Source organism: Myxocyprinus asiaticus, chromosome 11 (assembly GCF_019703515.2).
Source record: "Myxocyprinus asiaticus isolate MX2 ecotype Aquarium Trade chromosome 11, UBuf_Myxa_2, whole genome shotgun sequence".
NCBI classification, from domain to species: domain Eukaryota; kingdom Metazoa; phylum Chordata; class Actinopteri; order Cypriniformes; family Catostomidae; genus Myxocyprinus; species Myxocyprinus asiaticus.
The window spans coordinates 2,549,880-2,563,498 of record NC_059354.1 but is presented as its reverse complement, the minus strand read 5'-3'; the positions used below and the strand labels follow the sequence as shown (position 1 = coordinate 2,563,498).

General features: G+C 36.1%; 1 protein-coding gene across 1 annotated transcript in view; it reads left to right on the top strand.

Annotated features, from left to right (window-relative positions):
• The window catches only part of LOC127448340 (kinesin heavy chain-like), a 43,643-nt gene extending 32,087 nt beyond the window's left edge, over positions 1 to 11,556 (top strand). Inside the window, exons 19-29 of the mRNA XM_051710787.1 lie at positions 513 to 619; positions 1,725 to 1,826; positions 3,152 to 3,212; positions 3,901 to 3,972; positions 4,093 to 4,197; positions 5,902 to 6,118; positions 7,244 to 7,385; positions 7,476 to 7,540; positions 9,486 to 9,513; positions 10,349 to 10,440; positions 10,540 to 11,556. Coding sequence (XP_051566747.1) covers positions 513 to 619; positions 1,725 to 1,826; positions 3,152 to 3,212; positions 3,901 to 3,972; positions 4,093 to 4,197; positions 5,902 to 6,118; positions 7,244 to 7,385; positions 7,476 to 7,540; positions 9,486 to 9,513; positions 10,349 to 10,427 — 978 coding nt within the window. The 3' untranslated portion in view covers positions 10,428 to 10,440; positions 10,540 to 11,556. The remainder of the gene's footprint in view (positions 1 to 512; positions 620 to 1,724; positions 1,827 to 3,151; positions 3,213 to 3,900; positions 3,973 to 4,092; positions 4,198 to 5,901; positions 6,119 to 7,243; positions 7,386 to 7,475; positions 7,541 to 9,485; positions 9,514 to 10,348; positions 10,441 to 10,539) is intronic.
• The last annotated feature ends 2,063 nt before the right edge of the window (positions 11,557 to 13,619 follow it).

The following is a 13,619-nucleotide window of genomic DNA, read 5'->3' as shown; positions in this document are numbered from 1 at the left end:
GAATACCTGGAAATCAAAAGTGTAATTTCCAGCCCTATAAAAGTCATGTACATTAGTAAAAATGGGTGAAATCTTAAAAAGTAAGCCAGCGTGAAACATCATTCTGTCTCTTGAGGAGAAAGACTTAGTGGAGACAAATATTTGTACACAAATAAGTAGAATCATCGAAATCATTTGTATTTTTTTATTTATTTTTTTATGGAAGATTATTACCTGACTTTCAAATGGAAATCCACTCAGCAACATCTGTAAAAGAGATAATAGAGATATTAGAGATATTAGATAATAATAGAGATGTTCATGATGGTCACTCAGTGGTTATGGGTTTATTTCGAAGGACTGTAATGATCAGTTTTCTGTAGACTACAGATGATTTTATATGATCAATGACAGTCAAAAATAGCTTTGGACTATATAGTATCTGAACTGAATATTACATCTTACCACCATGTGCAGATGTGGGAGATCTGATTGTGTTGTTGTCATTTTTGTGTGTGTGTTTGTTTGTGTAGAAGGCCGCTGGTCGTCCTTCAGTGCATGCAGAGTCTCGACAGATGCAGCTTAGTCACCTACGTGACGAAATCAATGAGAAACAGCGACTCATCGACGAGCTTACCGAGTCAGTCACCCTAAACTATTTCCTGTACAGATGAATATACTGTAGATATACTGTGCAGTGGGGTCCAAACGTCTGAGAATTCAACTGAATCCATGAAATAAACAATGTTTTAGGATTTTTTAAAATGCAAGGTAATGAAAAATGCAAATCAATGATTATGATGCAGCTTTAGATTCTAGACTCTTTCCAGGTAATCAAATGTAAGCATATTTGTGACACTGGATATGTTAACGTTATTTTTAAATGCTTCTAACTAGTTAATAACGTTATTATTTCATTCAGATAATTCTTCCATGAAAGCAAGACCAAAGGGTTTGTCACAGTTACATTTTGGAATTACACCAGTGTGCAGGCACAAGAGAGATAACTGACTGATTTTTGATGGCCAGTTGTATATTTGAAATGTTTGAATTATATTTGGGGATATATTTAATATTAAGGATACAATTATTGAAAAAAACATTATTTTATATACTGTAGGCCTCACGCCTCACAGGAAAAAAAACTGTGTCGCTTATTTTCACTTTTTGGGGAAGGCAAGTCCCTTATTTTGAGCTTATTTTTTAGACCAATTCGCTTGTTTCTTTTGCGAGATTTGGCAACACTGCAACTGGTGTATTACACATCCTTAGCATAGTGTACTGTCATTTTAAAAAGAACGTAATTAGCCGTTCTTTTATATAGTTGTAACCAGTTAACATTTGGAAAGAAGGCCGTAGAACACAGAAACAAAAAAAATAAAATTTCTGCCCGAACGATCCGAAAAGAAAAAAACATTTTGTTTTTAATTCCTGATCATGATGGATAACATGACCATCAGCTTTGTAAATGGCAGCTCAAGTGCATGCTGTTATTAAAATACAAAAACATACTGTACCAAATACTTCTCAAATTCATGAAAATTTTTCAATTCTACTTTTCAGTAGTAGTGTATAATTCATAATGAAAATATAGTATGATATGAGAAAAATTCAGAATATTTACTTGTGGTCTCAGACTTTTAATCCCACTGCAAATGCATTCTAGTAACAGTACTCATTTCAGTAGAATCCTGTGATATGATAAATGTCATCCAGTTCTGATGATGTCGTAACCGATCTTCCAGTAAGAATCAGGCTCTGGAGTTGGAGTTAGCGCACGTCAGGTCCAGCTTCAGTAATCTGAAGAGACAGGACGACACCAAGAGCGCATGTCTGGAGCATCTGTCGTACGTTAAACTACACACAAATCCACAAATACAAACTATTAAACACAGAGTGTGTGCATGAGCAGTGTGTGAGTTTATAGAGAACAACAGTCTGTACAACAATCCAGATGTAAAAATACCATTTATTTTTTTCATGGGCTAATTTATTTGTTATGATAGCTTATAAACCTTTAAATGGCATGCATTTTTATTATTTGATTATTTTCCTTAAAAGTTCACATATAATGTTAGTAAAGTCATAATATAGTGTTACATGGCCTTTTTCCTCCCTGTCTCTGGCTCTCTGCCTGAAACGCTCGGTTTTTGTGCTTTATCCCCTTTAATGCTTTAATATACACACCCTGTGTTATGATTGGCTAACATCTTTGCAGAGCAAACTCCCCATCAACCCCACCATCATTCTTTCCAAGAATGAAAGTAGGAAAACATGCAAGAGATTTACAAAATCATCTGAAAACACTCAGTCTAGGCAATCACTGATAACTATATGTCCCAATTTATGTGAAGCACTCAATTAAACTACTGCAGTTGTTTGACTGAAATAACATTTGAAAACTGAAAAAATGGGCACACTGTTGCTTCCGAATTCTTATACTGTTAAGCATAAAATATTTAGAGATAGAATAATGCTATTTAAAGCTGACAACAGTGAAAATAGTCCAGACTAACACAAGCTATAAATATGAAGAGTTATAAAGTATGGTCGGCCTGGAGGTTTGGCTCTGTCGTTTCGGTGCATCAATACACATCCCTTATAAGGAAATACGGGATGTTCATGGGGTGGCGTGTCCACCTCGATCGTTTTGTCGGCCAAATGGAGGGGAGGGGATCCCCTGTGACTGTTTCACTGCTTAAATATGGGACAATAGGCATCTCGACATGTTCATTTTGGCCAAAATATGGGATGTCCTGGCTAATATGAGACAGTTAAGACAGAAATGAGTCGTTTTTGCAGAGTGGAAACAATAAATGCTCTTTTTGGACTGGACAGGAAGTTTTGAGTTCTGAAACTTACAGTATGTTTGTACAATGACCTCTTGTCGAAAGTTCAAAATATCTGGAAAATATTATTCCTTATTACATGACCCCTTTAAATGAAAATGCTAAATAAAGTCTTAATGGAAATGTAAAAATGCAGAGGGATTTATGTGAGGGTTAGGTTTAGGGGTAGAGGTAGAGGTAAAGTTAGAGAATAAGAAATATTTTCACCAATGATAAATCCTCATCAATTTAAAAATGTGTGTTTGTAAAGGGAGGGCTGCAGTGTGCATTGATTCTGTCGAGTGTGTGTGGATAATGTTTGTATGTGTTTTCTCTCTCGTCAGCTTTCAGCAGGAAAAGCATGAGCAGTCGAAACAGGATCTCAAGGGTCTGGAGGAGACCGTTGTAAGTTTCACAAACACACTCTTTTACAGTTTGAAATCATATCCTTATATATTCTAAGCATATGAATTTCTGCACTACAATTAACTATTCAAACTATTCACTACGGTTTGGTCTTAGATTCATGATGAATAAGTCTGAATTTGTTAACAAAACTGTAAAATTATGAAAAGCATCAAGAAGTTTCACACAATCGGCCTTGAAGTGAAACCATGTGCATATTGCAACTAAATAAATGCAATAAACAGGATTATTCCATTTTAGATGATCAGATGTATGCTAAAAATCAGTTAATCAATCAATCAATAATTTATTTATAGAGCACAAATAAAAACAACTTTGGTTGACCATTGTGCTGTACAACATCAGCAAAAAGAACATAACAATTACTTAAAAAAATTATTGAAGACCATCAATATAAAACACCCAAAGAAATTAGAAAGACATCCCATCACATGATACGTTGACCAAGGATAGACTCTGAGATTATTTGTAAAACAGCTCAAAAAGGTAATTTTTTAATTTAGATTTCAATTCTATCTCTGTCTCAATATTTGTAAGATATACTGGCAGACTGTTCCATAGTTTTGGAAAAAAAATGTATGAACGTGATGAGTTAAAATTTCCTAGTGGTGAATATTAATAGACTGACTTGTACTTGTCTGTGGTCATGTGTGTCTCACTCTCTCAGGCCCGTGAACTCCAGACCCTCCACAACCTGCGCAAGCTGTTCGTTCAAGACCTCACGACTCGGGTTAAAAAAGTCAGTTCTACATATGTACATTATCTGACTGGCTGATTTATTGTCTTTATTTTCGACACTATTGGATCAATATAAGGTTTAACAAATGTTCTTTCTGACATGCTGTGTACGTATGTGTAGAGTACAGAAATTGGACCTGATGATAGTGGGGGGTCTAACACCCAGAAACAGAAGATTTCCTTTCTTGAGAACAACCTGGATCAGCTTACAAAGGTTCATAAACAGGTCAGGATGCACACACACACACACACACACACACAGATTGACATGTTTATTGTGAAATGGAGACGTCTGTTTAAACAGAAAATGATAAAGTGTGTCACTTTGTTTACTGAATAGAATAGAATAGAATAGAACAGAATAGAATTCAGAAAAATAAGGACAAATAGAACAATTCATTCCGTTAAACTTTTTGGTTACACTTTAAATTAATATTGCATTTGTTAAAGGTTTATAGGGGTTCATTTCCACTAATAAGTCATTTACAAATGCATTATAAATTATTGATATGCAGTTATAACAATAAGATTAAAAAGGTTGAATTTTATGCAATATTTGCCAATTAATTTACATGTTATCAATGCTTAACATATACACTTATTCATACTTATAATAATCAAAAACATAAAACGTCCTTATTCATTATTTATATCACAATGCAGCAAAAATAGATTATTATTGTGAGATTAAAATGTTATGTCATTTTTCTACAGTTCGCTTTGTGTTTATTTTCATGACTGTAATGTCTTTTTGACTCACTTGTGTTGTCAATTTCCTTGTCACGTTGATGTCAAAAGAATGATTTTAACTAGTCCTAGTTACCTCTGTAAAAACACTTTTCAGCTCTTCATGTCATTCACATGTATCAGATAATAAAGCCTGATGACCACACTGAACTTTATGTACATGGGTTTCTAATGTTGGCAGCTCCTTGTTAAATTCTGGACATGTGTCCACTTAAATTCAGGGTACATTTCCATAGGTTACTAATGTTGAATAAGTGTTATTAAGCATTTATAACATGTGACGTAAAATGGCTCATTATTTGGCAGGTATTGCATGACAGTCACGCTTTTGATATATATTGTTAATCAATAATTTATTATGCATCTATAAATATGTTATTGGTCATTAATGAACCCATGTATAAGCCTTTAACAAAGGAAACAATAATGTAAAATGTTGCCCAGTTTTTTTAAAGAATTATGAAAATGTTCCATTGGATTCGGTGTGAATTGTTTTGGTGTAAAAAAAGGGGTGTGCAAATATTTGCATATTGCAATATCGTATAGTTGTATCAGGCTTTGGTTAAGTTGATGACACTGATGTGAATTACACAACTCTGATACACACTTTTTTAACCTTTCACAATTTATAAAATGTTTCTTAATTCTGTATCCAATTGTTTGTTCCATTACTAATTGCTAACCCAACACCAGTGTTGGGTAAGTTACTCAAAATGTAATCAATGACAAATTCCTCATTTCTTTTTAAAAATTGCAATCAGATTACTTTACTGATTTATTTATCTGAAAAGTAATCACATTACTAATTAGTTTACTTTCTAAAACACTTTTCATAAAAGTTTTTTTTCCTCAACAAATTGTAAATGTTTATATTTCCTCCATTTTTATTGTTTTATTTCCTTCAGCTATCACAGAAATGCAAACAGATGTACATATCAATCCATATTTTAGATGTGTTCTGTATAAATAATATTATTTTGGAAAGATATGTAACCAAAGTAATGTACTTACAAGCAATTACCTTATTTGAAAGTCAGTAACTGTAATCAGATTACAATAAGGTAAAATGTAATGTATTGCAGTACTTTTTGACCAAAAGTAATTCGATTACAGTAACTAATTGCTTTGTAATCAGATTACACCCTAGACTGAACTGTGTTCTCATTACTCTCTGTTTGCACAGCTGGTACGTGATAATGCAGATTTGCGCTGTGAACTTCCGAAGCTGGAGAAGCGTCTTCGTTCTACGGCTGAGCGTGTTCGGGCGCTGGAGACAGCACTGAAAGATGCTAAGCAAGGTGCGATGAACGACCGCCGCCGCTACCAGCAGGAGGTGGAGCGCATCCGTGACGCCATGCGTCTGCGTTATCCTCTGCGTCGTCCCAATGCTGCACAGATTGGTACTGCAACATTTCATTTAACAATGTAATCAGTGCAGTTTTTGATAGTACAAAATGTAGGTTTCAAGTTCAGCAAATTATCCCTTTTTCAGCAATTCCTCCAGGAAAACTCTAGACCAGTGTCAGAAATGAACCTTTTTAGGGGCAATATTTGATTTTCAAGGGCATTTTTATATTTATTAGCTCATAATTTAGTTGAATCAGTTAATTAGAATAATTTCTCAGTTTGAACAGTTTTGGATGTCAAATATACTGTACTGTAACAACAAATCTAGATTAAACCCAAAAGTAGATGTAAATAATCCATAGGATATGATGAAATAATCACTCTGCTAGAATACATGCCGGTCCCTACATTAGTTTATACAGCTCTTTACTGTCCACCATCACAGTAGATTTTAATACAATCACTTCTTCAAAAACTCGAAGATTGTTTTCTTTTCAGTATTTTCAGAGTCGATTTTCTTTTCCTTTTTTTTTTCACTTTATTTTATTTATATTTTCAACAGCACTCACCTCTAAGAAAAAGAATACAAAGAATACTTTCCTGCAAAGTGCAATAAATACACATTTTGTCAAAATTGATGTATGACCTTAAAGGAATATTCCAGGTTCAATACGAGTTAACTTTAACTTTATACAGAAAAGGATAACAAGTGATTTTATCACAATAAATCATGTTAACGTGTGCAATGTTTACGTCTTGTGGCTATACTTTTTAAACTGTTTATTGTAGCATTTATGATCTTGCCCTATTCACTTCCATTTTAAAGAGTTCACTTTAACCACGATTTATTATAAAGGAGGGAAAAGGCCGAATTATGCTGTTCACTGAGCTCAACCTGTATTGAACCCGGAATATTCCTTTTTGTCAACCTAGAATTAGTTATGACCTTACCTGAGCACCCTTTTGAACCCTAAAATGTCAAATGAGACACCCTACGGTCTTGTGGGCTTCCTGGGCACGCACAATAAAGGCCACCAGACCGCAAGTCCACAACTTGTGCACCATTTGGGACAGGGCCACAGTCTAAGACTCTAGACGTCTGCTAGCATTTAGCTGAAGCAAGAATGCAAATGGAACACTTTGTACAAACACAAAGTATGGTTTGTATTTCATCACAGCTAAACCCGTGAGACCTGGACACTATGTTGCAGCAACATCACCAATCAGTCTTATGTCCACGCATGCAAGCAAACCCATCACCTCCTATAGCAACGCACTGTTCCAGCAGGAGGAGAAACCCACTCACCAGAAAACCAACACGTGAGTGTGTGTGTCTGTGTGTGTGTGTGTGTCTGTCCAGTGTCTGTCTCCCTCTCCTGTCTTCCTCTCACACGGTGTTGTGTGTTTCAGAGTCGGCTACAGCACTGTGAGATCAACAGACATACTGAGCTCCTGTCCACTCGACGTGGAGAATGGTGGGTGTGAGAGTGTGTAACTCTCAGCTGCATCTCATGAATATTACATGACTGTGGCAAACTTTTTGCAAAACAAAATTACGTGCCTAATTAATCGTATGGTAAACTTGCAGTTTCCCAGTGAAATGTCCAGCAGGGGGGCGCCAAAAGCGAGTGAAATGGTGTCATAATCAGACAAGGTTTTAAAGGTGAATATTAGATGGAGGATCTAATGAGTAAAACGTACTAACCTAAAACTTTAACCTAAACCTAACCAATAGTGATCTAAAATAAAATGGCAGGTACACACAAAACAGAAATCCTTAACCTACATAACCTCCCTTAACCAACGCCTAAATCTAACCGAAAGTGCCCAAAACCTAATTGCGAAATGAAAAGCAAATTTTCTGAAGCAACCACGTCATCTCGTGTCACTTCTATGACACTCTCGTCTCACGTGTCAGCTTGCATGTTTGTCTTGACTCGATCTGCTGGCTTCCAAGTTCAAAGACCAACACTCTCTCAGGTGAGCTACCGCGCAAGCTTATCTCATTGGAATAAGTGTGTAAATGTAGGTGAGTCTGTTATACAAGCGTTAAAATAGTTTTTCAAATGATGTGTTAGAGTAAAAATCGTTTCGATATCATAACATAGCAGTGTGTGAGTAATAGTGTGAAAAATAAGTGTTTATAAAGTCATAATCAGCCATTGCAGTTGTGATTTGTCTGAAAGTGAATAAAATGCACAGTTGTTGTAGTGCCTCTAGTGTTCATTTCACCAGGAAACTGCGACATAACGTAGAAGTTTGCAGAAAACTGTAGTTATAGTAATATTCATTCTGTGAGACTAGGTTGGTAAACTCTATGGCTGCTTTCACACAGTCAGGGACAAATTCACAAAACTGTTATTCAGCGCAAATTCACTAAATTGAAAATAGCTACATTGGTTTTCACCATTTATATCCATACCACTGCATGAAAAGAGGTGTTTCTGGACCAGAAGCTATCCTGTATACATCACTGAATTTCGGACATATTCTGAAAGGTACTGGCTGGGGGTGTCAGATTCCACGGGTCCTTATACATCCGGAACTGGATTGTTACCCTTAAATTGAACCTGCCCCTAAATCTTGACAGCTATTGGCCACAGCAAACACTGCCTTTTATTTTATTGGTTTCAATATACTTAGCCCGTCCATAAATCTTTAAAAGCAATTGGGCCACTGCATACATTTACTTTCATTTTATTGGTTAAATTTAAAATGTAGCCCACCTAAAACTCAAACAGCCCTTATGCCCCTTATTACAGGCCTTTAATCAATGTTGACAAAACATTAATGCTGAGAGTAACTGGGTTCAAATATCTTTATTAAAAGGAAAATGTGAAAAATACTAAATTTAACATTAACCATATTAATAAAATATACAATAATAGTGTGTGTGTCTATATATATATATATATATATATATATATATATATATATAAAGGTTACAAAACCAACATTTGAAACGCAGTGTGAAGCTTCAATATGAGTTCAGTAAATGAACTGGCATCTGACTCTGTGTCACTTGCCATCACACAAAAAATCGATGAGTCCCAGAATAGTGTGGGTCTGCATCAAGTCTCTTGTGTAGCATACTCTTCTCCATCTTTGCTTGATTTTGCCACAGCCTTTACAGAGTCTCTTAACAAGTTCTTTTCAGGCTGGGCCATGGAATATTTCCTCCTCAAAGTTTTGTAATCTGTCATGCAGGAAACTGCAATAGATTTATGTCACTGTCTTTTAAAACCAAACTGTATATGAGCAGAAGCATACGCAGCACTCCAAACAGGACTGACAACCATATTCTGCCACTGTGTGAACGTAGCTTCTATTTGTTTGACTGCACTACGTAACACTATGAACACTGAATGATTGCGCTTGTAACATTTGTAACCTTTCATTCTGGTCCTTTATCTTCTGTAGGAAACAGCACAGATATTAATGATAACAGGTGAGCGAACTCCTGTACCATGACACAATATCACAAGCCCTTTCCACATTTAATCACATGCAGGATATGAATTATAGATATTTAAATTTCACACAATTGAGTTAAAATGCTCATTCTTGAGAGCAGCAATTGAATTACTACTAATGAAAATGCTAATTCTTGATATCAGTAAATACATTTGCACTAGTTAAAACTTCCTGATATCAAAAGTGTAATTGCATCTAGTGTAAAAGATAATAACTGAAATAAAAAAAATGAAAAAATAAATAAATAGCATTTTTTCTTCTTTTTTTTTTTTAATGGTAAGAAGTACATAGCTGATATGTGTACTATTAAGAAATTAATTATTGACATCTGAATACAAATAAATGACAGTGAGATCACTGTGAAATTCCACTTGTGAAAATGCAGTTATTATGGACAGGTATCAGTAGTTTTATTTTTTATAGTTGAAATTACATTTTTGATACCAAGAATATTTCCACAAGTAATGATGTCATCATTTTAGATATCAAGAAGTGCAAAAATAATAACTGATATCAAAAATGCACATTTTGACTACTAGTAATTCCATTGCTATCAAGAATTAAAACTAGTGAAATTTGAATAATAGGTTTCTATAATTCATATGCTGCACAATGATAACTGTTAAAAGGGTTTGCAATAGACTCGTGAATTTCAGTGTCATCTGAAATGCAGTGGAAATTCTAAGAGAATGTACATTTTGTTAAAAGTATGTTATCATCAGCTCCTGATGTTGATTGAATTGAATGTGTAAGGTTCATACAGAACAGTTCGTGCACATATGACAGGTTTCCACTCATTGATGTTTCAGGAGTGAAGGTCACTGTGGCAGTGTGCTGGATGATGCTTCACGAATCTATATCTTGCAACAGCAGACTGCAGCCAGTTAATCATTCAACACAGGTGAACACACACAAACACACACACACTTTAATGAGCTTAGAAACAATGATTTCAGTCAATGTACTCTCTATAATTTATTTTTTTCTCTGCTCTCTCCAGATGTTCCAGTTTTCTGCATGCAGCCATTCAGTCCTCCCCACCTTCATTCCCACAATCTTTTGCTCTGTACTGTCTTATATTGTAAAGAATACTCTGTCTTTCACCGTTCAAATCATGTATTCTGTCTCGTGTAGCTCACTGTTGCATGTTGGTCCTGTTTAGTAACAAAATGGCACATAGATATTTGAATACATCTATACTGCTTGCATTAGAATACAGGAGAGTGCTGTAAACAATTTCCCTTTAGTCTTTGAAAGGCTGAGCCTTAAAATCAAACCATTCATCATTGTGTACACAATTACACACTCCTAGATTCACATATAACACAGAGTATGCCATAGTGTAGCTTTTGATACATATTATAAGTACTGACTACCTCCAGTGTGCATAAACCAATTGACATGGTATTTAATTTGCATTGTGTATATGCTTTCACAGACACAATGAATGAGGATGATATTGGCTGATATATATCAACAATACGTATCATAGAGAGTTTAGTAATGAACTACAGTTGCTGGAGTTATAAAATGTCCCAATTACTTTAATTATTCTGCTGAAAGCTCAATCACAGCTGTGAATTCTCTAACAAGATCCTGATCAGCCAATCAGGATGAGAGAATCACAAGTGTTGCTGGTCTGTTGTGCTGTTTCTCTAGCGAGTCTCTGACATGAATGCGTGAATACATTTCCTCCTCTTCCTCAATTCTTATTCAGACTGACACAGATTCATTTGTATATTAACCAAGACAATGCCTGAGGCCGTATAAACTGCATTATTATGATGAAGGTTTAATCACAGATTTAGTTGGCACCAAAATGTACGCTATTCACTCCTTGCCTAACGCAAACCAGTACTGTCACGATTAGAAGAGAAAATACTTGGGAACCAGATAAAGAGAGTGTGTGCAATAGCTGATTTACCCAAGATACTGTATCTTCATCGAAGGCTGTTTTATGTTATTTGTACAGTTTGCTGGATGCCTGTTCAAAAATAAATAAATAAATGTAAATCCATGAGAACTGTGATATAGAATGTGTTTTTCATCCTGAAGAGGTGAAAAGGTTCATTTGTGTGTTTGTAAGCATGACAACCCATTTGCTGATTTGTAGAATATTTAAGACAGTATGTGTAACACTTTACAATAAGGTTCTAATTGTTAACATTAGTTAACTGCATTGGTTAACATGTATAACAACTAACAATATTTTTACAGTATTTTTAATCTTGATTAATGTTAATTTCAACATTCACTGATAAAAAAAATATTTTTATTAAAAGTTGTATTTTTTAACAGTAGTTAATACACTGTGAACTAACTAACATGAACTAATGACAAATAATTATTTTAATCAATGAATATTATCCTAGATACATAAATCATATTGTTAAAAATATAGTTAAATGTTAATTCATGATACGTAATGCATTAACTAATGTTAACGAATGGATAGATAGATAGATAGATAGATATTCTTTAAATCGTTCAGATGATATAGGCTGATAAGTGAATTTGGGCCACCGGCAAAACGTTATTATTATTCTTGGGGATTTTAACAAAGCAAATCTCACACATGAACTGCCCAAATACAAACAGCACATCACTTGCCCCACCAGAGACAGGAACATACTGGATCATTGCCACACAACAATAAAGGATGCATATCGCTCTGTCCCTAGAGCAGCTTTGGGACTCTGATTACTGTCTGGTTCATCTTCTTCCAACCTACAGGCAGAAATTAAAATCAACCAAGCCAGTAGTAAGGACTGTAAAGAGATGGACCAATGAAGCAGAGCGAGAACTACAAGCCTGCTTCAATTGCATGGATTGGAGTTTTTTTGAGGCTGCAGCCACAGACCTGGACGAGCTCACAGATACTGTTACATCATATATCAGTTTCTGTGAGGATATGTGCATTCCTACTAGGACTTATTTAAAGTTCAACAACGACAAACCGTGGTTTACAGCAGAGCTCAGGCAGCTTCGTCAGGCCAAAGAGGATGCTTACAGGGGTGGGGATAAAGTCTTGTACAATCAGGCCAGGAACACACTGAACAGGGAAATCAGAGTGGCTAAAATAAGATACTCTGAGAAGCTGAAAAACAAGTTTTCAGCTAACGACCCTGCATCAGTGTGGAGTGGCATGAAACAACTCACAAATTACAGGACTCCTACCCCCAACCCTGTAGGGATCCAACAACTGGCTGACGACCTAAATGTGTTCTACTGCAGATTTGAAAGGCCCAATCTCTCACCCCACACCAACTCTGACCTTCACTTCACACAAACACCAACACCTCCTGCAATCCCCCTCCTCCCCCCTCCTGCTACTCAACCTGCAATTTAAGATCTGTGAAGATGATGTGAGTTTTTTTTTTCAGAAACAAAAGACGAGGAAAGCTTCAGGCCCAGATGGCGTCTCACCAGCGTGTCTTCAATCCTGTGCTAACCAGCTGGCCCCCATCTTCACACAGATCTTCAATAGATCACTGGAGCAGTGTGAAGGCCCATGCTGCTTCAAATGCTCAATCATTATTCCTGTCCCAAAGAAACCAAAAATCACAGGATTTAATGACTACAGACCTGTCGCCCTGATGTCTGTGGTCATGAAATCATTTGAGAGACTGGTGTTGGCACACCTGAAGAACATCACTGGACCCTTTCTAGATCCCCTTCAATTTGCTTATTGAGCAAACAGGTCTGTGGATGATGCAGTCAACATAGGATTGTATCATATCCTGCAACATCTGAACAGACCAGGGACATATGCAAGGATCCTTTTTGTGGACTTCAGTTCAGCTTTCAACACCATCATCCCAGCTATACTCCAGAATAAATTACACCAACTCTCTGTTCCCATGTCTATCTGTCAGTGGATTAGCAGCTTTCTGACAGACAGGCAGCAGATTGTGAGACAGGGGAAACTCACTTCCAGCACCTACAATCAGCACTTGTGCCCCCCAGGGATGTGTGCTTTCCCCACTACTCTTCACCCTCTACACCAATGACTGCATCGCCAAGGACCCCTCTGTCAAGCTCCTGAAGTTTGCAGACAACACCACTGTCATCAGCCTCATC